This window comes from Sarcophilus harrisii, chromosome 4, assembly GCF_902635505.1.
Source record: "Sarcophilus harrisii chromosome 4, mSarHar1.11, whole genome shotgun sequence".
NCBI lineage: Eukaryota > Metazoa > Chordata > Mammalia > Dasyuromorphia > Dasyuridae > Sarcophilus > Sarcophilus harrisii.
Genome location: NC_045429.1, coordinates 32,973,631 through 32,996,985, shown reverse-complemented (window position 1 = coordinate 32,996,985; position 23,355 = coordinate 32,973,631). Strand labels below are relative to the sequence as shown.

General features: G+C 33.6%; 1 protein-coding gene across 1 annotated transcript in view; it reads right to left on the bottom strand.

Annotated features, from left to right (window-relative positions):
• Nucleotides 1-23,355, bottom strand: part of HFM1 (helicase for meiosis 1) — a 103,039-nt gene that overhangs the window by 49,736 nt on the left and 29,948 nt on the right. Inside the window, exons 6-22 of the mRNA XM_031968565.1 lie at nucleotides 20,585-20,655; nucleotides 20,133-20,265; nucleotides 19,495-19,646; nucleotides 18,752-18,829; nucleotides 18,369-18,527; nucleotides 17,846-18,046; nucleotides 17,670-17,758; nucleotides 17,343-17,386; nucleotides 14,305-14,406; nucleotides 12,942-13,087; nucleotides 12,162-12,256; nucleotides 10,990-11,123; nucleotides 8,585-8,632; nucleotides 5,520-5,600; nucleotides 2,123-2,214; nucleotides 525-631; nucleotides 390-437 (exon numbers count right to left, since the gene is read on the bottom strand). Coding sequence (XP_031824425.1) covers nucleotides 390-437; nucleotides 525-631; nucleotides 2,123-2,214; nucleotides 5,520-5,600; nucleotides 8,585-8,632; nucleotides 10,990-11,123; nucleotides 12,162-12,256; nucleotides 12,942-13,087; nucleotides 14,305-14,406; nucleotides 17,343-17,386; nucleotides 17,670-17,758; nucleotides 17,846-18,046; nucleotides 18,369-18,527; nucleotides 18,752-18,829; nucleotides 19,495-19,646; nucleotides 20,133-20,265; nucleotides 20,585-20,655 — 1,780 coding nt within the window. The remainder of the gene's footprint in view (nucleotides 1-389; nucleotides 438-524; nucleotides 632-2,122; nucleotides 2,215-5,519; nucleotides 5,601-8,584; nucleotides 8,633-10,989; nucleotides 11,124-12,161; nucleotides 12,257-12,941; nucleotides 13,088-14,304; nucleotides 14,407-17,342; nucleotides 17,387-17,669; nucleotides 17,759-17,845; nucleotides 18,047-18,368; nucleotides 18,528-18,751; nucleotides 18,830-19,494; nucleotides 19,647-20,132; nucleotides 20,266-20,584; nucleotides 20,656-23,355) is intronic.

Sequence of the window (23,355 nt, the reverse complement as noted above, 5' to 3'; positions counted from 1 at the left end):
CATCTAATGATTGCTACCATAGTCCTGAGAAGTAGGCGTTATTGTTCCTGTGTTACAGTTGAGGAAACTGAGGCAGGCAGAGACTGGGTGATTTGCCCAAAGATCACAAGCTGGTAAAGTTTGACTGAGGCAGAGCAAGCTCTGCCCTCTGAAGCTACAGGATTCACATTCATCACAGCCACAGCTGAACTGTCTGTCTCCTGCTTCTCCCTAAGATCACTTTCTTCTATCTCCCGTGCACCCACTTTCAAGGTGTCCTAGTATTATTTATGTATTATTTCATCATTATTATAGAAAACAAGTTCAAAGTAAGACCTACCATCCCCCAATCACACAAATATAAATCAGAAACTATAATTATTATGAAGAGTATGAATGACTATCATTACCAGTTAACTTTCATCTCTCTTGTTTTTATTCTTCCTTCCATTGGAAACCTGCATATAAACACATACAGCAGTACATTACTAATGTTAACTTTAATTAAATAAGAATGTTTTGTTAAACAGATTTAATCTTTGTACCTGATAGATATCTTGTTTGGGTCTTTATTTAAAGTGTTCAGTGTTTTCTTTTCATTTACTCTTAACTGTATATCTAGAAATTCTTTACAGCTGGCTATCATCGTGACCTATAAAATTCCAATATTAAAAACAGTCAATACACAGGCTAATTATGCTATTACTTTGCTTCCTGCAGCTTTGGGACAGCCTTCTTGTTTCTCTACCACAGTTACAGACTCACTGCTTCTTTTTGTTTTTAAATGGATCTCTAGACTTTTCCTCTTCTGTAATGGAGCCTGCTAATGTACTGGATGACAGATTGTACAAGTGCTCTCCCTCATTCTCTGCCTGGAAGGCCAGACAGCAGCTTTCCATGTCTCCTCCCTAGCCACTCAATTCCTTCAGGCATGCTGATCACAGCTGAGGGTGTAAACTTAACAGTTCTTTATATCCCTTCCTTCGGGGGTCTAAAGCCTTCTTGACTCGCCCAATCCTTTAGGTTTAGGTGCCAATTTTACTCACTGAACCAAAAGCTTCAACTGGGACAGGACCTACATCCCCACCATCTTACTTTTCCAAAGCCAAAACCATATATAGAGATCTTGAGATAGAAGTCAGGTATTCTCACTTTAAGTGCAGAAACCTTTCCACCCTAACATGCCTCCTCCTGCAGCTAATTTTTCTCATTTTATGATCACTGATGCTTTTGTACTTATTAGAGATGCAGCTAAAATTTCTATACAAATCAGTTTCTTACTTGGCCAGTAAAACTATGATAACACAGCATAGTGAAAACAGAGCATAAATTATTTAAAGGAGAAAACAAGCTTTTCCTCCAACTTATTTTGCACAAAACCATTCACGTTAGCTGCAGCTAGAAGATTCTCTTGGACTTTATTAGAAAATAATTCTTCCTAGAAAGTGATCTATGCAGAAATAACCTTTAGTGTATGGGTGATTGATTTTTTTTGCTTATGGTTTTCTTCTTTCTTTATTATGAAAGGCATTTGCATTAAAATGGCAACTCTCTACCTTCTCTCCATTAAATTATACTTCCTGCTATCTAATGACAGACTAATCCCGTTTGCAACATAATTCTTTCCATAGTGAAGAAAGACTTAGGAATTGTGCAGGATGATATAGGTATTTCTTTAAAAATATATATCCACATTCTTAAGAAGTCATAGAGAAGCAGTAAAGAAGGCTGCTGTGATTGCAAACACATAATCTCACCTCCATACTGCTCCTCTTTTTGTTTACAGCACACTGTGCCCCATCAACATCTGCTCCTTGACCAATTCACCTATCACCAGTTTGCCATTTTTGGCCCTCTTCTACTTCAAGCTGTCATTGAAAGGCAGGGGCAGGAGGAAATAACATGCTCATTCATCCCACTGTAACAATGGCTTACTTAAGTAAAGACTCTTTTAGAAGAGGAAAAACACATTTTCTTGCAACAAAAGATTGCAATCAGTGTTGATATACAGTAAATATTTTGGTTTTTTTACCAAGAACTAAACTGAACAGAACAAAGCAAACAAAAGCTAATATTGTGCATAACTGTCTTGAATGGCTTTATATCACATTAGTAGTCTTGTTTTATTGTTAAAATAAATTACCAGTTCCGATAAAGTTTCTGTTCCCTTAATTGTAGAAAATTTCTTCACTGTCTCAAATGTAATATAATACCATGCCATTAATCTTCCAGCTTCTGCAAAAAAAGGGGGCGGGAAACTAAGCATTTTGTTAAGCAGATAAAACAATGTGCCTTTTAAACAATTCAATAAGCATTCATTCAACACCTAGCAGATGCCTACTAAAGCAAGACTAGGAGGACAAAGAAAGTAAAAAAAACTATACTGTCCCCTAAGGTTCCCATCCTTTCCAGATCATCATCTAGCTCCTCCCTTATTAGTAAGAATTAAAGTCAGAGTAGCAGTCCTATTTGCTTTATTATCAAACAGAAACAGTTAATGGGAGAATCCTGAAAGCCTCTTGAAAGCATTTGGATGTGATCTTAAAAATGATACTCAGGGTTCCTCAAGAATATTTCATGGAAAATGTAATGAAAGTGTGTAAGTGTGTGTGTGTGTGTATTTGTGTAACAAATATTTGCACATTCATGTATGGACACACATATATGCATGTGTATATAGATATATATGTGTGTGTGTTTATGTATAAAAGAAAGCTCTCCAATATTGGAATAAGGAATCATTGGAAAAAGAGGATCCAGTCAGGAGGGGTTACAGACATCTGGGTGTAAGACAGACACACATATCATCAACAAACCCTCTGGAGCTTGGTGAATAGGCAAAGAAAATAAACAAGCTATCCTCAGGATGATGTTTATAGGTGCTACAATGTTTGGTGAGGGAGGAAGAAATTTAGCCCCTGATAGGGAAAGGGCCTGGATCTATAATTTTATTGGTATTGGGAGCATTCAGGGGGGATAGTCAGTGTGTGAAAGAAGCAGGCCTGGAATGCTGGATTTTCTGGTTCTCTATCCACTAGACCACAGTATCTTGATAGTGTGTTTGATAACTTCTTGATGGGTTCATTAATGATTAATTATTAATACTCCAGCAAAGATAGAGGGGGTAGCAATAAGATGCAGGTAAGATGAGAGAAGAGGAATGGAGAAGAAAAAAAGCACAAAAAGAAAGCTTCAGAACATTTCAGATAAGCCCCAGCTTCAGAGCTCCAGAAAATCAGTGTGTTTTTTTTAACCTACAGGAGGTGTTTCTAGGGAGAGCTCTAAAGGATTATTAATTTGCCTTGAGATCCAGGAAGTATGAGTGCAGGAGTGACCTTCTGGAGGTGATCCAATTTAGGTATGCTATCAGAACCACCTAGACTCCCTACTAGAGATACAAGATTGAGAGAAAAGCTTCTCAGTGGATTGGCTTCACAGAGAGTAAAAAATGGTTCCTCAATAACCTGAAAAAGATAACAAAGGAAAAAAATCAGGAAAAAAATTGTAGGGAGAAAGGAACAAGCATTTATTAATGAGCTAGAGAAAGAAATGACAAACCATTTCAGTATCTTTGCCAAGAAGACTCCAAATGAGGTCACCCAAAGCCAGATGGGACTGAAATGAATGAACTGGTGTTCATTCCATGTGCTATGCTAGCACACTATGTGCTAGGACTACGACATGTCAGGACCTGAGCTAAGTAGTTTACAAATATGATCACTGGATTCTGATAACAGCCTTAAGGAAATTGAGGTAGACAACAGTTAAGTGACTCTCCCAGGGTCCCGCTGCTAGTAAGTGTCTGGGAAGAGATGTAAACTCCAGGCCTACAACGCTATCCACTTCACCACCTCACTGCCTCGATGCAGAAGAGAATCAAAAAGGAATCTGGCAAATGGAAAAGTATGGCATTGTTAAAAGAATAGCAGAAGAAATTATAGCTGTATTATTATAGGAAGTGATTTTAGAACAGAAGCACAAACTTCCATTAATAGTCCATTAATAACAAAAGGAAGTTTGACATTCAGAATCAAAGGCCTGAAGGTCATAACTTTGGAAATGGGCAGGTCATAGAGAATTAGGCATTTACCAGATGACTACTCGAATGATATTTCAAAAAGATTTTATTTTTCTAACTTAACACAGGGATGGGTACTGGTAAAGGAAGGAGTTCATCTACAAAGACAAAGAAAAGTTGCTTTACAAGAAGAAATTAACCTATTTCTAAGCAAGCGGACTTTAAATTGAAATTTGAGGGGGAGGCAAAAAATCTGTGAGTATTGTAAAATAGGATAGTATGAAGAATAACAAATGAGAGAAGGAAGCATCCTATCAGAAAAGAAATTCAGCAGTTCTCAGGTAAAAATAACAGGTAAGCAGATCAGGAACATTATTTATGGCACCAGATGATTATAAGCTATAAGGAACTGGATGAACTTGAAATTCTATCTCAAGGTAAATACAATCACACATCAAGGCTGGGCCCAACCATACTTCCAGAAGGCCAATGATGAAGCATGCTACTTGCCTCTTAAAAGAAAAGTGATGGAATCAATGGATTCAGAATGGGATATATACTTTTGGACATGACTAATGTAAGAATTTGTTTTGTTTGACTATGCATATTTGTTACAAAGGTTTTGTTTTCTTTTCCCATTGGGGAAGTTCAGAAGAAGAAGAAATTAAATGCTTGCTAATTGGAAAATAAAATCACCAAGACTTGGTGGAATGGGACTCAACATCTAATATTTATAATATTTTCATTTTAAGGACATCAAAAATTCAGTGTTTATTCAGAGGATGATGACCTGGATGGTGGAGGAGCTAGAGACCATATTATATGAGAATCCACTGAAAAGAACAGCGATATTGAATCTGAAGATATCCTAAGTACTGTCATATGGGAAAAGAGCTAGACTTGTTCTGCATTTTGGATAAAAAAGAAATAGGATTCGTGCATAGAAGTAGCAAACATTTAGGTCTGGTGTGTAGAAAAACTTCCTAAGATTAGAGCTGTCCAAGGGTAGAACAATTTGTCATAAAAGGTGATAGCTTCAAGTAAAGGTCAGATAACTATTTATAGAAATATGATTGAGAGATTGTTCTAAACTCTAAAGTTCCTTTCAACTCAGAAATTCTGTGATAGGGAACAAAAGCACCAGTTCATTCCAAGGCTTAGTAATTCCAGTTTGTACACGAATACCTGGCAGAGGAGAGGGCAGAAGTAGTAGGGAACCTTAAAACTGTAAATCTGCCACTCAACTGACAGTTTTCATCAGTTTTGTCAACAGGCCCAAATCTGCTCTATGCATGGGATCTATACCACCACAAGGAGAATTGAGAGCATAATACCAAGTGAAACTGGCTTAATTATCTCTAGTTTTGTCTTCAGTTAATATTGATTAAAAATTTACATTAATGGATAGAATGCCCCAAAGAAAATTCTAAGTCATGTATGAAATATATATTTGTCTATTCTTGTAAATATGTCAAGGCATAAAAGTGATAGAACAAATAATGATAAAGTATGTAAATATTACCAGTTGATTTGAAATTAACACCTTCATCCATCTTTATCAAGTCGACAGAAGATAAATCATTCAAATTCTTCAAACATAATTCTGTTGAGGTAAAGAAAATATACTTTATCTTTAAAGCAGGTATTAAACAAAAATTTAGCAATAAATAAAAATACATAAGAAATTTAATATTACATACAATAAAATTGTGATACTATATTTCAAAGTGGAGAAACCATTTAAATACAAGAAAAATATATTTATTAATGCTATTACTACTATTGGCTGACACTCATGTAGTTCTTTAAGGCTTACAATGGATTTCACATATTTTTTATCATTTGATCTTCATGGCCCTGGAAGTCGTGTTATTATTATCTCAGTTTTATAAATAAGGAAACTGAAGCGGACAGAGTATAAGGGATATGTCCAGAGTCACACATTTTAAAAAGTGTCTGTGGCAGGATTTAAAATCAAGTATTACTCATTCCAAGTGCAGTCTATCTACTCGACCACTTTGCTGCCCAATTACCTTTTTTTCATCTGAAAAATGAGAGGGTTAGACTACATGATCTGGTTAGATTCTACATAATTCAGGAGGAAATGCCAAATTATGTACCATATATGTATTTTTTAATTTTGACAAATAAATTGACATAAAACTGACAGAATACATGATTAAAAGTATTACAGATATATAGATAACTACAATTTAGTTGCCATGATAATGACAACTGTGAATTCTGTGACCAGCATTTAACTAGCAAGGTATTGTACTTGGTATCCACCAATTTTTACTGTAATCTTATTAATACAACTCTTCTCTTTGCTTACATCCTTACAGATTTAAGGGGCTCTACTTAAAATGTGTTTGGTTTCTTTAACCAAAATTTTTGTTTGATACTGTGCACAGTATACAGATTTTTTAAAAAAAGAATACGTTATTGCAGATAAGCAGAGATGGATTCTCACATGGAAAAATGTTCTATTTAGAAACATTTCAAACCCCTAAGTTCTGTCTTACAAGGGAGATTCCCAATGTTGTTATAATGTGATATACATAATATAAAATATAATATTTACATGTTATCTTGTAAATGTAAATAATAATATGGAGAGAAAATAAATCTGCATTGGACACATAAAGAAAATATGAAACTGATTAAAAATGAACACTGTCCATCCTTGAAATAGCAAATAATAAAAGGAGACAAGCTGAATCCCCAGCATTGCTACTGACAAGTCAAAGGAAAAATCCAATAAGAATCTATTTTAAATATACTCATGAAAAAATAAATCTCATTGCTAAACGATGTCCAGATTTTTTAAAAAATGCATATCTTCACTTCACAAAGGGCCCACATGTGACTGTGCCTGAGGACCATGTGAGAAGAGGCTAAGCAGACTTGAAAAGCAGCACTAAGCTGGGCACTAAGGTGGCAGCCCAGGTTCCACTCCTAGTTCTGCTCCTCGTGCCACTTCTGGGAGTCTCGGAGGCTTTATCTAAAGAAAGAGGGGCTTAGGTTAAATGCTTCCAAGACTCTAAAACATTAAGATGATGGTTTTCACTTGTCAGCCTGCCTTATCCATCCCCATCCTCTCATTCCCCAGACCCAAGTTCCCTTCCTTGGCCACCATTGACTAAGCTCCTTGAGGATGGCTCTGTTGTCCTCAGACAATATCTGTATCTCCAGCATTTGCACAATGCCTGGCATACGGTAAGCGCTTAATAAATGCTCATTCAGTCATTCGTTATCCAAACCCTAGCTTTGCTCTACTTTTCTTTTCCCCAATTAATTCTCCCAACTAAGTTGTACATGAATTAGTAAAGAAATTCAAATTACAGTGAAAATGCACTGGAAAAGAACATGAAGATGGAAGTAAAGTCCTTTTCATATTTCAATAAACTACATTCTCTTGTTAGTCAATTGAAGTTCATTCACTAACAATGACTAGAAGTCCACCATTTTTTTCCTGAGGCAATTGGGGTTAAGTGACTTGCCAGGATCACACAGCTAGGAAGTATTAAGTATCCGAGGCCAGATTCGAACTCAGGTCCTCCTGACTTCAGGACTGGTGCTCTATCCACTGCACCACCTAGTTTCCCCCAAAAGCATCATTTTTTGCTAGATGCTGGGTAGACAAAGATAAAAAATGTATGTTCTTTGCCCTGAAGAATTTATACTCTTCTTAACAAGAACAAGAGAAGGGGAGTGGGATGGAGGAGGAGCCAATCAGAACCTCCTCCTCACATGGGGCACCAGGACATCCTTCTCAACTAGCTAGATTTTCTCATGTTGGAGCTACCTTAGCTACAAAATCATAAGGTTATACTATAGTAACTATTTTCAATAAAGGAAAAGGATATTAAAAGCAAGGCATTAAACAAATCTAAATGGTCCCAGGTAAACTATGACTATATAACAACTACATTAAGGAAAAGTCTAATATACACAGCACTCTATGAAGCAATGCTTATATTTTACATGTTGTACAGTATATTTAATTTCCATTCTCAGAAGCTTTATGTACTTGAAAATTTTTTCTTATTCCTAACACCGCATTTTTATTTGCCATATGTATACTGTATATAAGAGTACAGCCAGAATGAACACAAATTAAAGTTGCCTATTTATTCTTAGGAGCATGAAACAATTTTATATATTGGCTAAAATAAAAGGAATAGTTCTCTTGATAGTAACATAACTGCATAATAAGTACTTCTTGATTGATAACTTGGAATATGATACGTATTTGTGATTTGAACATATGGGGAAAAGGAATCATTATTATGCTTTAAATTATCAAAAATAAGGGTACTGGCCACCACAAATGACAGTTGTCATTCAGTATTTTCAGTCTGGCCAACTCTACAGCCATATTTGGGATTTTCTTGGCAGAGGTGCTAGAGTTATCTGCCATTTCCTTTTCCCTCTTATTTTACAGATAAGGAAACTGAGGCAGACAGAATTAAGTGACTTACTCAGGGTCACACAGCTAGTCTTTGAGACCAGTTAAGTCTTCCTGCCACCAGGTCTGGCACTGTTTCCACTGTACCATCTTGTTCAAACCAACCACAAACTAACCTTGTAATTTTGATTCAATTCCCTTTTTGTCCAATCCAGAGGAAAAATCTACAGGTGGCAAAGGAAAGATAAAAAAGATAAATTATAGTATCTTAATTTCTTTTTCCCAAGAGTTAAGCTTATAATGCAGTTAACTATGAAAAAATAGGTTTATTTAGTAAGTTCATTATGTGACAAAGAATATGTATCATCTTAATGAATATAACCAAGGCTTAAATTTAAAGAAAAATAAACAATTATATGATCTCTTTAATGGGACATAATTTTCTTTTGGAATCTGATCAGAGGATTTAAAATTAGAAGCAACCTAAGAAATCTTTTATTTCATGATTGTGTCTAAGAAACAGGCCTAGCAGGCTAAGCAACCTAAGACAAAAAAGCAGTGAGTACTAGAGCAGGGTTAAAACCCAAACTTCTGATTTTATATTCAGGGCTCTAGCTCCTACACCCATGCTTTCTTTTGATGATCTTTTTTTCTTTGCAGCTTTTAGTAAAATATAAACAATAATTTTTTATTCCTTAATTTTTAAAGAAAATATGCAATACTTAAAATTTATATTGGAAATATTATGAGCTGGCTTTTCAGATATCATAAAATAATAATTCTACTGGAGACTCTACTATTGTCTTCGGATGGTTCATCTTGATGTGGAAGTAACACTGAGCTGTCTAAACAAAACCTATTATTGAGAATGAGGTGATGCAAATCAATTCAATTAGTCTTGTGATAGAAAGAGCCACTGGCATCCAGAGAGAGAACTATGGAGAGTGAATTGGATCAAAGCAGAGTATTACTCTTTTTTTGTTGTTTGCCTGTTTCTTTCCTTTTCCATGTTTTTTCCTCTTTTGTTCTGAATTTTCTTGTACAATGTAATGAATATGGAAATACGTTTAAAACATTTGCACATGTTTTAACTTATACTGGATTGCTTGCTGTCTAGGGAAAGGGGGTTGGCAGAAGAGAGGAGGGAAGAAGGAAGAAAAATTTGGAAGGTTTTACAAAGGTGAATGTTGAATGTTGAAAACTATCTTTGCATGTATTTGGAAAAATAAAAAGGTATTAAAATAAAAAATAAATAAATTCACTTAAAAGTTAAAAAAGAGAGAGAAGGGTAAAAAACCCATGCTTTGGTCACCCCTCTTCCATCCCCTGCTTCCTACCACCACCAAAACACACACACATTGGAAAAGCCTCAAGTACAGGCCCACTGATTATGTGAACCTCCTAGTGTGGAAAGGCTCATCATCAGTTTATGAATTTTTCAGCCAGTGACTTGTAAAAACTAACAAATCAGAAGGATTACACTCTACACTGGTAGACAGAATGCCCACAATAAAATCACGGATCCTGAAGCACTGAAAGTACCTTAAGATGTTTCACTAGGTTCTTATTTACTGCAGGATTCTTGGAAGTAATCTAGATTCCTGAAAGATTGGACCAGAAGAGGGTCTCCCCCAATGGAGAGACTTAACATACAGATCCAGAAACAGATGATGTGTCTATAGTCTGGCTCTGTTTTGATCATGGTTTTCTTGTAGTTCAGTAATTCTTATATTAACTCTCCTCAATCTAGTTACCAAATTAGTTGCTTTTCTGATCAAATAGTTCAGTTTTTTTCCTACTTTTTCATTCTTTTGACTTTATTGTATTGTTTTTTCATGTCTCATGGAGTCATTAGCTTCTACTTGGTCAATTCTGCTTTTTAAGGAGTTCTTTTCTTCAGTAAATCTTTGTACCTTATTTATCATTAGGAGGTCTATTTGTTCAATGAATGAATGAATGAATGGACATGTGGCTATTTGCTTTATTTGGAAAGCTGGCCTTTTTATATTGAAACAGCAAATTTCACATTTTCTAAGAATGTAGTAGTCCATAATAATCCACAATATATACATTAGCACAGGCAGATATTCAGCAAACAGATATTTTCATTTTAGTGCATTTACCATGTGAAAGAATATTCTAATAGTTATTAAATATAAAATAAAACCAAATGTCAACACTAAATATATGCTGATAAAAATATAAGCATATGCTTTTATGTAATATATTAGCTGAAAAACTATCAAACATAAAATTGAAACTCCACAATTTTTCTGAATACAAAGAAAAAACACGAGAATGTTAAAAGATGTTCCTTTTAATGACATTTAATAACATTAAAGTTGGATTTTTTTTCCCCTAAAAAGGTCTATACTCCTTTTTTAATGTTGTTATTGATTTGAAAGAACTGAATAAGGAAAACTAAGTAATACAAAGTTCTTTATCATCTTGCAATTGTCATTATTCCCAAATATGTACAAAGTATAAATAATATAAAAACTATTCTGTATAGTAGAAACACACATAGTAACTTAAAACTTATAGCTATAATTATTTATTATATTTGATTATAGTAACAAACCATAATAAGCTGGATTTTTCAAGGCTCTGATGTAAAGCAAGGTTGAACGTATCCATTCCAAAGCTACATTGACATCTGTGATGGTATACAGTACTATTTCTGCATTTAAATGTTCAATTAGGTGCCTGTGCAAACTAAGTAAAAAGATAAATTGTCCATTAACAACACAAGTTACAGAGACAAAACTTCTATTTTAATGTTAACAATTACAATGTACTCATTACTGTCACTTCAATGATAGTTCATAATAAAAGGCCAAAATTAATTATTAAGAGTGAAGAGTCTGCTCAGGTTCAATAACTGGGGAATTCTGTTTTCCTGTATGGACTAGAATGCATATTGTTATAAGTGGAAAATCCAGGGTAATAATAAACAAAAACAAAAAACTTCGATTTACATCAGATCTTCTGCTAGTTAAGTCACAAATGCTATGTAATCTTATATCCCAAAGAGATCTTAAAGAAGGGAAAAGGACCATATGTGCAAGAAAGTTTGTGGCAGCCCTCTTTGTAGTGTCCAGAAACTGGAAACTGAGTGGATGCCCATCAATTGGAGAATGGCTGAATAAATTGTGGTATATGAATATTATGGAATATTATTGTTTTGTAAGAAATGACCAGCAGGATGATTTCAGAGAGGCCTGGAGAGACTTACATGAACTGATGCTGAGTGAAAGGAGCAGGACCAGTACTATATGATGATCAATTCTGATGGATGTGGCCCTCTTCAACAATGAGATGAACCAAATAAGTTCCAATAAAGCAGTAATGAATTGAACCAGCTACACCCAGCGAAAGAACTCTGAGAGATGACTATGAACCATTACATAGAATTCCCAATCCCTCTATTTTTGTCCGCCTGCATTTTTGATTTCCTTCACAGGTTAATTGTACACTATTTCAAAGTCTGATTCTTTTTGTACAGCAAATTAACTGTATGGACATGTATACATATATTGTATTTAACTTATACTTTAACATATTTAACATATATTGGTCAACTTGCCATCTGGGGGAGGGAGAAGGGAGAAAGAGGAGAAAAGTTGGAACAAAAGGTTTTGCAACTGTCAATGCTAAAATATTACCCATGAATATATCTTGTAAATTAAAAGCTATAATTTAAAAAATGGAATTATAAAAAAAAGAAAGAAAATCTGTTTATCTCTGCCATACCTGCTCTCAATGGTATCAGTGCCAGTTAACATCTGCATATATTTCTCCCTTGTACTTAACCTAGTCATGATAACTGCAGTGGCCGTAGTGTCAAACTGCAAAAGACCCAGAGATCCACCAGAAAATCCTCATATTAACCATCAAGCAGCAGGATTCCAAAAACAATCTGATCTTACTTCAGTTAGTCTTATATCCTGGATAAGTGATCAATGGCTCCCAGCAAATCGTTTTATGCATGGTCCATTTTTAAAACTCTTGTACCTTTATACAAGGGCTGTGTACTCTCTGAATGGAAGGTGACTATGATCAAAATATATGTGTAAGTAGGAAACAACATAAATCTTATGAGCTTCAATATAGTTCAAATGCTGAGCTTCAAGGAAAAGCAGCAGACTAAATGCTGCCATAATTCCCTGTAAAACAAAGTATTTTTTCCTAATGTTAAAAGATCTACTTTTATTTCTCATTCTACCATAGGAATCTCTTACTGTTGCCACTATTCCTTAATTTAGATAAGGAAGGAAGAAAGAGGGAACCTAGGATTATTGTATGCTTTTAGCAAACAAACAGGTAAATTAGGAAACAACTAGATTGAAAGCACTTTAAAAAATATCCAATCTTGCCTTAATTCATACTTTCTAAATTAAATTTACCAAACAACAACATGACAAATACTATATGAACAAACTAAAAATCTAATCTTTTAAATCTTTTGTACACTGAAAAATAAGCAGAGCTAAATCTTCTTTAAAATAGCATAAACAAAACAGAATCACTTACTTGAGGACGACCAGCCCTACCAATCATTTGCAGAATATCTGTTTCACTGTACTCTTCAAACATTCCTCCAACATAGTGCATTGTAGATTTTATAATTACTAGATGGGCTGGCAAATTCACTCCCATAGCTAAAGTACTGGTCGTAACTGTATCAAATTAAGGTATGATAATTTCATAACAATATAATTTAGATTTTTAGGAAGGCATTTCAAATTTATAAAATTGTTCAAATCAAAAAAGTTATCTATTAAACTATAACTTTTCAAGTTTTTATTATAAGATTCTAAAACATCAGTTTCACTAAGCTCTTCAAAAGAGATTACATATGCTATCACTATATCTTTAAGGGTCAAATGTATTGTTGAGAAGAATAGCTTTGGATGGCAGTGTGAAGTTACAGTCACAATTGTCATTCTAGGAGGTGCTTCTCCCTAGGAAGTGAAGGAAAGATTTAACTTTGATATATGAGCATCTATGTGGAAATCATGTAAAAGAAAAGAGAGAAAAAAGTAAAGGGAAATTTCTTTCTTGTTAGAACTGTCTTAACTGTTATTTTATGAAGAAATACTGTAAAAGAATTTTATGAAGAGTCTGTGAGAAACTTACATTTTACAGATATATTCTAGAAAGACTATTACTTGTGACAGCTAGAGAAGACAAAGAAAAAAAAATAACTTTTTCCTGAGAAATTCAATTTAATTCATCTTGAGAAAAAACATGAAAAAGACTCAAGAGATGTTATTTGGTATCTGAAGTGAATTGAACAGCAAAATTATGTTTGCAGAAGTGAAAATAAATCATCTCTCATTATAGTAAGGGTTTGGATTATTCCCTACTGATCCTTCACAATAAAAATACTGCAAATAATTATGTATATGTTTATTTTATCATTAATTTCACTGTTAAGTTATATATTCAATAATTTTAACATTTACTTATTCTAAGGGATTCAATAGAGAGAGATAAGTAAATTGTACTGGAAAAAGGTTTTCCAGTTTAATAAATAAATAATATTTGGAAATTTTAGTGGGGACTATGTAATTAGTGAAATATAACTTTCAATTTTATTGTTTAATAAAAAAAATCCAACCATAATTCTGTATTGCCTTAGTGCAATATAGAAAGGAATCAAGTGGGAGCATTACGTGTAACCTATAAATGAGGTTGCCCAACATCCTAAACCTTGCTACCATATAATTAACATTTAAACAGTTTGTATGTGTATACATTTAAATATACATGAATTATTGAAGAGTGTTTGACAAAAGTAGAATGAAAAGGAGATTAAAAAGAACATAGTTTTCCTTTCTCAAACAGGAATCTTCTCAAATATCTTCTCATAATTATGGTAATGTTTACTTACAAAGGACTGGTAAGTCTCCAACTGTAAATGCTCCCTCAACAATTTTTCTGTCTGATAGCTCCATACCAGCATGATGGTAACCAACACCACATGTTAAGAGATCTATGAATGAAATATTTGATCTGCTGTTTATTGCTACATTTCAATAAGAAATTCATTTACTTTATCCCATATCTGAAAAGTTTTCCCTGAATTAACTCAGCAATAAATGAAGATAAAGCATCAACAATAATATTTGCAACCTCAAACGATTAAACACATATGTATAAAGCATGGATAACTAGCACAGTGGGTCCTAAAGGCAAGAAGGTAATTTTAACTCCAAAAGTTACACAGAGACTTGGTAGAATGGGACTAGGACTCCATTACTAGAAAATGACAGCAAAAAGGCAAACCTGGTTCAAATGGAACCGAACAGATAACAGAAGAAACAGAAATTGAACATGAAAACTAAGAAGATATAGTCACATGAGAAAATTCAGACGGGAGAAGTACAATAGAACACATCTGGATAAATATCAACAGAAGCAATACTGTTTCCAGAGTACACAGATGAACTGTACAGAAATAAAACATAGATGAGGAATTTGAGAAAGAGATCATAAGCCTCATAATTATAGAGGAATGCTAGATTTCTCTTGCCTTCCTACAAAGAACAACTAATAATTTGTTTTATTTTCATCAAAATTTCATAATTTGAAAGATCTAAGCACCAATAAGGAGATTGTCTGTTCTACAGCTGATTCTTATCAACAAAGAAGAATGGGTTGCTAAAGTAAAACTGATGGGAACCTTGATGGAAAGTGAATACTCAAACTTAGAAGTTACAATAAGGGAGGAAAAAAGTTAAGTGACAAATAACATAGATTTGGGGAAAGAAGTGTTCAAAATTCTTCAGAGGAAGCCTAGGTAGGATCCCAGGATCTCATCTCTTATAGTAAAAAAACAACCCATGAAGGAAAGAAGCTCTAAAAGATGAAATTTTGAAGACATGAGATATCAGTCTCAAAGAATAAGATAGATGGAAGCTGCCTAAAGAGGATAACATGGATACACAAAGAAATAATCAATGAATAGATTTCTAAAAAGGTTTATAAAAAATGGAAGCAAAAGTAATGGAAGATAAATACAAAAGTAAAGCTTAGTTCTGTAAAAAAAAATATTCCATTATTGTTCTGTAAGAAATGACCAACAGGATGATTTCAGAAAGGCCTGGAGAGACTTACACAAACTGATGCTGAGTGAAATGAGCAGGACCAGATCATTATATACTTCAACAACAATACTATATGATGACCAGTTCTGATGGACCTGGCCATCCTCAGCAATGAGATCAACCAAATCATTTCCAATGGAGCAGTAATGAACTGAACCAGCTACGCCCAGAGAAAGAACTCTGGGAGATGACTAAAAACCATTACATTGAATTCCCAATCCCCATATTTATGCCCACCTGCATTTTTGATTTCCTTCACAAGGTAATTGTACAATATTTCAGAGTCTGATTCTTTTTGTACAGCAAAATAATGGTTTGGTCATGTATACTTATTGTGTATCTAATTTATATTTTAATATACTTAACATCTACTGGTCATCCTGCCATCTGGGGGAAGGGGTGGGGGGTAAGAGGTAAAAAATTGGAACAAGAGGTTTGGCAATTGTTAATGCTGTAAAGTTACCCATACATACATATAACCTGTAAATAAAAGGCTATTAAATAAAATAAAATTAAATTAAATTTTAAAAAATATTCCAAGTTTAAGCTTAGAACAAACTGAAGAATATTAAAAACAACAAAAAGTCATGTTTGGAATCATCCTTAAATTTCAACCTCCGTCAGTCCCTCATCTGTTGCCCCCCACAAATAAAATCAGTTGCCAAATCTTATTGGTTCTACTTTCACAGTAATTCTGTCATTTTTCCTCAATTCATATAGCCATGATTGTAATCCAGGTCCTCATTACTTCTTGTAGGTACTAAAGTAACAGTATCCTATCAGTAAGCCAATAAACATTTATTAACACCTATTGTGTGTCAGGTACCATGCTAATGGCTTGAGATACAAAGAAAGGTAAATGATAGCCTGTTCTGATCTCAAGGAGCTCAAGGAGACAACATGCATACAGCTATGTACAAATCAAATATCCCTAAGATAAATTGGAAATAATTAATAGAGGGAAAACACTAGCACTAAGAGGTATTGGGAAAGGCTTCCTGTAGAAGACAGAATTTTAAATGGAACTTGAAGTCAGGGAATACAGGAAGCAGAGATGAAGAGCATGGGACTTTTAGAAATAAAGAACAGCAAGTGAAAATATTCAGTAGGGAGATGGAATATCTGGTCATTAACATTTGATGTTGATTTTGCAAAGGAGAACTCGAGTAATGCCTTAAAGATATATATGCTTGGATCAAAGGTACTCAACATTTGTTTAAATGGTTTAAATAAGGGCAGAAAAGACATGCATACCAAATCTGGAGATTACACAAAAATATTTTTGTCACTATTACACTAAACAATAGTTATGATCCAAAAAGATTTGGGGAGACTAAAATGTAGAGCCAAGAAATAAGGTGAAACTTGATAGAAATAAATGCAAAGTCTTATCTACAAGCTCAAAAATCATCTTTACAAATATAAGATGGGGAGACATGACCAGAGAACAATTTGTCTTAAAGCACTGAATAGAAATTTAATATATCACCAACGTGACATGATGGCCAAAAAAGTTGAAGAGATCTTAAGATATCTTTAAAAAGGCTCCACATCTGTAGTAGGGTTGCAACAGTTCTGTTCTCCTCTTTGCCCTAATCCTCATACAAAGTTATAGGAAGTCAGATTTAGTGTTGATTTAAGAAAAAAACTTCTTAAGAATTAGAACTTTCCAAAAGTATAACAGATAGCCTCGGAAGATAATGGGATTTTCTTCTTTAGAGGTCTTCAAATAAAAAACAGATAACCACTTATTTGCTCAAGTATAGAGGAGACTAGTTCCTTTTTAACTCTGAGAGTGCAATTCTGTAAATTTTAGACTTACCTCTCAGTTTGAAATCTCTTATGGAATGTGTATACTTTTGTAACCTACATATAAAAAGATACCATAAAATCATTAGGATTTCCACTTACAGCATTATCAGAATATTATCTAAAAAATGATTATTTTGGACTATGCCAGACAGCTATTACATTATTTGCCCAAATAATGAAAAAAACTATATTTAAAAATAGAGAATGATAATATTTCACATAAAGGTAGCATCATCCAACTCAGAAAGTACGTATGTTCCCAGGGGAAGGTCGCAATGATGAAAAACTTGCCAACTCATGCCACAGATTAATTTTAGTACTTAAATGAAAAGAATACCTTTGTTTCTGTTCCATTGTCATGACAAATTTAGCATTTTTTGAGAGAACTGAAGCTGCTTGCTGCACCCCTTTCCTTGTGGCACAAAACTGAAAATGAATTAATGATAATTTTGACCTTAATCATGGTGAAGAATAGAAATCCCATTCAAAAATAAACAACAAATAACTTCATACCACAAGAGTTGGTTTCTGGTTGGAGTAAGTCTGTATGATACCAGCAATTTTGTAATTGAGAGATAAATCAAACTTAAATTCAGTTTGGTTACTACTCCATGGAAATCCAAGGACAATTTTGCGGAGTTTCACTGGCCTATGATTCTCATCTATTTTCAAGCATTTAGCAGGCCTCTTGCCATCTGAAAGCCACTCAGCAATCTACAAATAATAAAAATATATCAGAATATCATCACAGTGATTGTGTGACCTTGGCAAGTCACTTATCTTCTCAATGCCTAAAAGAAACTCTCAGACTATAATGAAATCATATGTCTAATTAAAAAAAAAAGTTTAACAGTATTTTAAATAGTCTTCGAGAGAGGATTTCTCCATTTTACAGGTAAGAAAACTTAAGCTCAAAATTTTCATTCTTCTCCAAAAGAACCGATTTTTAAATTATATATTGTACATAGTGTAGATTAACTTACTAGTATATATGCCTATTAAATTATAAAAAGAAATTGATAAAATCTTCACTTACATCTTCTGCATTTGGAATTGTTGCAGAGACAGCCACAAATCTCACCAAAATAGCAGCCTTGGAATTTTCTGAGATTTGAGATAAAGAAGATATTGTTTTCATTCGACTGACCACAACTTCAAGAGTTGGACCACGATTTTCATCTTTCACAACATGTACCTAACCAAGAAAATAAGGCACAATCAATGATTTGAAAAGGGTTTTTTGGTTCCCATAGAATCACAGTTTAAATCCATGAAGCTGTTAATAGTTTGTTCTTGAGGAAATCGGCTTAATTTCCACTTCCAGACATAAAGGCTGTAGCTGACAAGATCCAATTCTTCCTTTTTTGTCAGGATCTTCCTTTTGCCCCTTAATTGAGAAGTGAATGAAGAATTCCATACCTCATCAATGAGGAAGAGTCGTACCAACTGGACCAATGAGTTGTCTCTCCATTTCCTAGTCATGCTATCCCATTTTTCCTGGGGAAAAAATCATTTTGAAATGTGCTAATATGGCAAATAATAAACATAATAAAATCACAAAGACATCACAGGACTTTATGAGGCAAAATATTTCAAAGCTAATTAATGGCATATCTCTTATCCTCAAAGTATCCTGAAGAGACAAATCATGATTTAAGGACTTTAAATTTATCTTGCAAATGACTTTAAAATAATCTATATTTCCTCACCTTTTTTTTTAGTTTGCCCATAAAATTTCCACTGACTCCACTTTAATTCTGTCTCATCAAGCTATAACAAGTCTTTCTATAGTTTAGATTAATTCAAACTAAAATAGTAGTTTGACATTTAGTAGTCAATTTTATATAGTAGATATATTAACAAACAGAAAACTACATGAAAAAAAAGAGGGAAAATTTATGAAATTTAATAGGCTCGTCACCTAAGGAATTTTGGCAATCTTTGAAACTTGTAGTTATTGTAGGTAATTTTACAATTGTAGGTAATTGTGGTGTTTGTTTTTTAGGCTATGCCACATATTTCTTATCCTAAGTCGGTATTAATTTAATGTACAGGTAGATAAAAATTAAGTACTTTTTTCTATGAGCCATTCTTTGTAAAGTAAAGTAAAAATCCACTTATCTCCTAGACTAAATGATTAACAAATTATAAAGAATACCTACTGGGGTTGTCATAATAATATGGGCATGTTGAATCTCAAACAGGTCATCCATGGCCGTATCTCCAGTAAGTTCTTTACAAGTCAATCCTATGGGTCCAAATTTTTTTTCCCAGTCATCAAAGCGCTGACTACACAAAGCTTTTATTGGTGCCACTGTGACAGCAACAGAGAATTTTTCATTTTAAGACAATGCACACTTCTTGAATATGCTGAAATGATCACTAAGCTATGATCAAAAATATACGCCTATGAATATATGGCAGCAGTAAAATTATAATATGTTCATTTTTTAATGTTCATTTTGGGTATCCTTTTAAAAATCATAAAATTCCAGATCTCAAACAAATTGTCTCAGTCTTTTTTTTTTCCGATTTATAACCCTGAAAAACAAACCAAAGTCACAATCAATTTATATGCTATTAGAAAAGAATGGAAGGGAACTTAGTTCTATCTTTTTCAACTTCTGTAAAGACAGAAAACAGTTAATATAATACAGAGGACAGCATGGTAAATTCTTGAATATTTTATGAAAGAAAGCAAAATGCTTTCATTACATTCTGAAGATGTAATTTTTTTACTTCACTTATATTTTACTGCTATTAGCTAAAGATTAGTTTATACAAAGCACAGCATACTTACTATAAACAATTTTAATATTCAACCATGGTAGTGGAACTTCCATTAATAATCTTGTTATAGCAAGTTCAAAGATTACAGTCTTCCCAGAACCAGTTGGAGCACAAACCACAAAATTTCTATCTGTATAAAGAAGCTAAAGACACATTTCAAACATTTAAAAAAAATACACTAGGGTTTTTTAAATACAGTAACAATTTTTAAGGAAAAATAATGTGGAAATGCTATGAAAAGCAAATTACAAATCTTTTAAAATATTAAAATTGAGAACTTCCATGAAATAAAATATATAACATCATTAGCATTTAATTAATAGCATTAACAATTTTCTCATCTTGTTTTTAATGTGAAAAGAGACACAAAAAAGAAACAGAAACTATTTCCCTTTGCTCAAATATAATATAAATTCATTAGATACAAACCAATAATCACTGAATTAAAATTTTCATACTCACATCATCCAAAGCCTGGGATTGTATATAGTTGAAATATGGAAATTCTTTGAAAATGCTTCTAAATTGTACAGCTTAAGATCGTATCAAGGAATTAATGAATAACAAAAATTTAAGAGTGGGAAGTTACCTAATAAAATAGGATAAGTGAGATTCTGGATATATAGGAGATAGCTGTCTAAATCTGTCTAAAAACTTCCTGGCATATAGTCACAGTAGACATATACTGTTAGACTGAACATCTACCTCACTGAGACTGCCCATTTCCTAGATAGTTCTAAATGTCATAAAGTTCATTCATGCATTCAACAAACATTTACTGAATAAGTACCCCATTCAAAGGACTAAGTTGGATGCTGGAAATAGAAAGAAGAATGTGACATAGGTCTTTAAAAAGCTTGCAATCTAAGAAGGCAAAAGAAATATATACAAATGGGGCAGTGGATCGAGGACCAGACCTGAAGTCAGAAGGTGCTGAGTTCAAATCTGACCTCAGATACTTAACACTTCCTAGCTGTGTGACCCTGGACAAGTCACTTAACACCCATTGCCTTAGCAAAAAAAAAAAAAAAGTATACAAATAATGATAATATAAACTATAGGGAAGCAAGTGCAAAGGAAAGATCCAGGCAAAGTACTATGAAAAATTAAAAGATGAAGAGATCATTTTTATCTCAAAGGATGGAAATAAAGTTTTTATAGAAGAGAAAAAAAAACATGATTTAATACTCATGTTATGAGAATTATCTACATCAAAAGTATTCTAATAAAGGGATAAAAAGGAAACAATTTTATAAGTAATATTCTCTAACACATCACACCCTTACAATCACAAAGATGTAGAAAATGTAAGATCCTGTTATGTTTTTATTTGATTAGAGAAGGTATCTGATTCAATATAATAAAATACTAACTATAAAGACCCTACAACAAGGTGTTTCCCATGTATATGTCAAAACTATACACAGGTCCTTAAACTGTTTAACAGAAATAACTTGATTATTATATCAAGTGAGACATAAGCTCCTAAAGATGCTTGCCATTGTCAAAGAGGATGTCCAGTAGGGAGTCTTTATAGAAAAAGGATCATCTATGGATGTTGAGGACCTCTAGATACTCCTGTTTAGAGATGATCCTCATGCTTATTTAACCAAATTCCTAGGCAGTGCAGACACTCCTAAAGGAGATCCATAATCATTCAGAGGAGTTTGGCCTAACTATCCAGATTGGAAAAACCAAGAAGGTAAGGAATACAACAAACAAAAGACTTGGTCCATCAGTATATTTTTCTTGGCAAAACACTATGCATTGACAATGAACTTAGCCTAGAACTGAAAGAAGAAAAGAAGGAACTGTCTTTGAGATATTATGCAATGTTTTTAAGGATTATTAATTAATTCCTTAAATGAAGGTTCATCTCTTTTTAACATCAATATTCTTTAGTGGGGTTATATGGTTGAGAGTCATAGAATACCCCAATTTCCAAAGTATTACCTCCAAAAGGCAATGGAGAGACACTTGACGAATATGAGTAGACTATAACATATGACCAACCAAATAGTAGCTAGGGTTTCTTAAAAATGTTTCCACTTGCAATTCCTTTTCGCCCAAGAAATTTTTATGTGACCTGGGGTACATAGATATAAAAAATAGGTATACAAATCAAACATTTATCAATAATAAATCATAATTTTGCAATCCCAATTCAGTTACAAGACTCCATATGGGGTCATGAACCACAATTTAAGAAGCTGAAGCATTAAGAATGTGATTAATAAATGCAGAGTATCAACAAATGTAAGCTGACCATATGGTAAATCTGAAGGATGAATAGTTCAGGTTCTTCAATGATATGACACAATGTGTAAAAAAAACAAACAAAAAAACCCACATGGGGGCCCTTTTCTGTTTTGTTTTGTTTTTTTCACCACATTGGGTGAAATTCCTGTAGAGAATTTAAAGAACATGGACCAGACCTATATAAGGTAATATATCATAAATAGACTATATTCTGTATTGTTGCAATGAAAAAGCATTTTTAAATTTTGATGATACCTTTTTATTTTCAAAATACATGCAAAGATAATTTTCAACATTCACCCTTGCAAAACCTTGTGTTCCAAATTTTTCTCCCCTTCCTTCCATCCCCCTCCCTTAGACAGCAAGTAATACAATATAGGTTAACCATGTGCAATTCTTCTAAACATATTTCCACATTTATCATGCTACACAAGAAAAATCAGTTCAAAAAAGAAAAAAAGTACACAAACAACAAAAAAAGGTGAAAATACCATGTTGTGATCCACACTCCTTTCTCTAGGTGCAGATGGCTCTCTCCATCACAAGTCTATGGGAATTGGCCTGAATCACCTCAGAGTTGAAAAGAATCACATCCATCACAGTCAATCTTCACATAATCTTCTTGTTGCCATGTACAGTGTTCTCTTGGTTCTACTCACTTCACTCAACATCAGTTCATGTAAGTCTTTCCAGGCTTTTCTGAGATCATCCTGATGATCATTTCTTATAGAACAATAATATTCCACTACATTCATATACTACAACTGATTCAGCCATTCTCCGGCTAATGGGCATCCACTCAGTTTTCAGTTTCTTGCCACTACAAAAAGAGCTGCCACAAACATTTTTGCATATGTGGGCCCCTTTCCATTTTTATGATCTCTTTGTGATACAGACCCAGTAAAGACTCTACTGGCTCAAATGGCATGCACAATTTGATAGCCCTTTGGGCATAAAAACAAGCATTTTTTAAT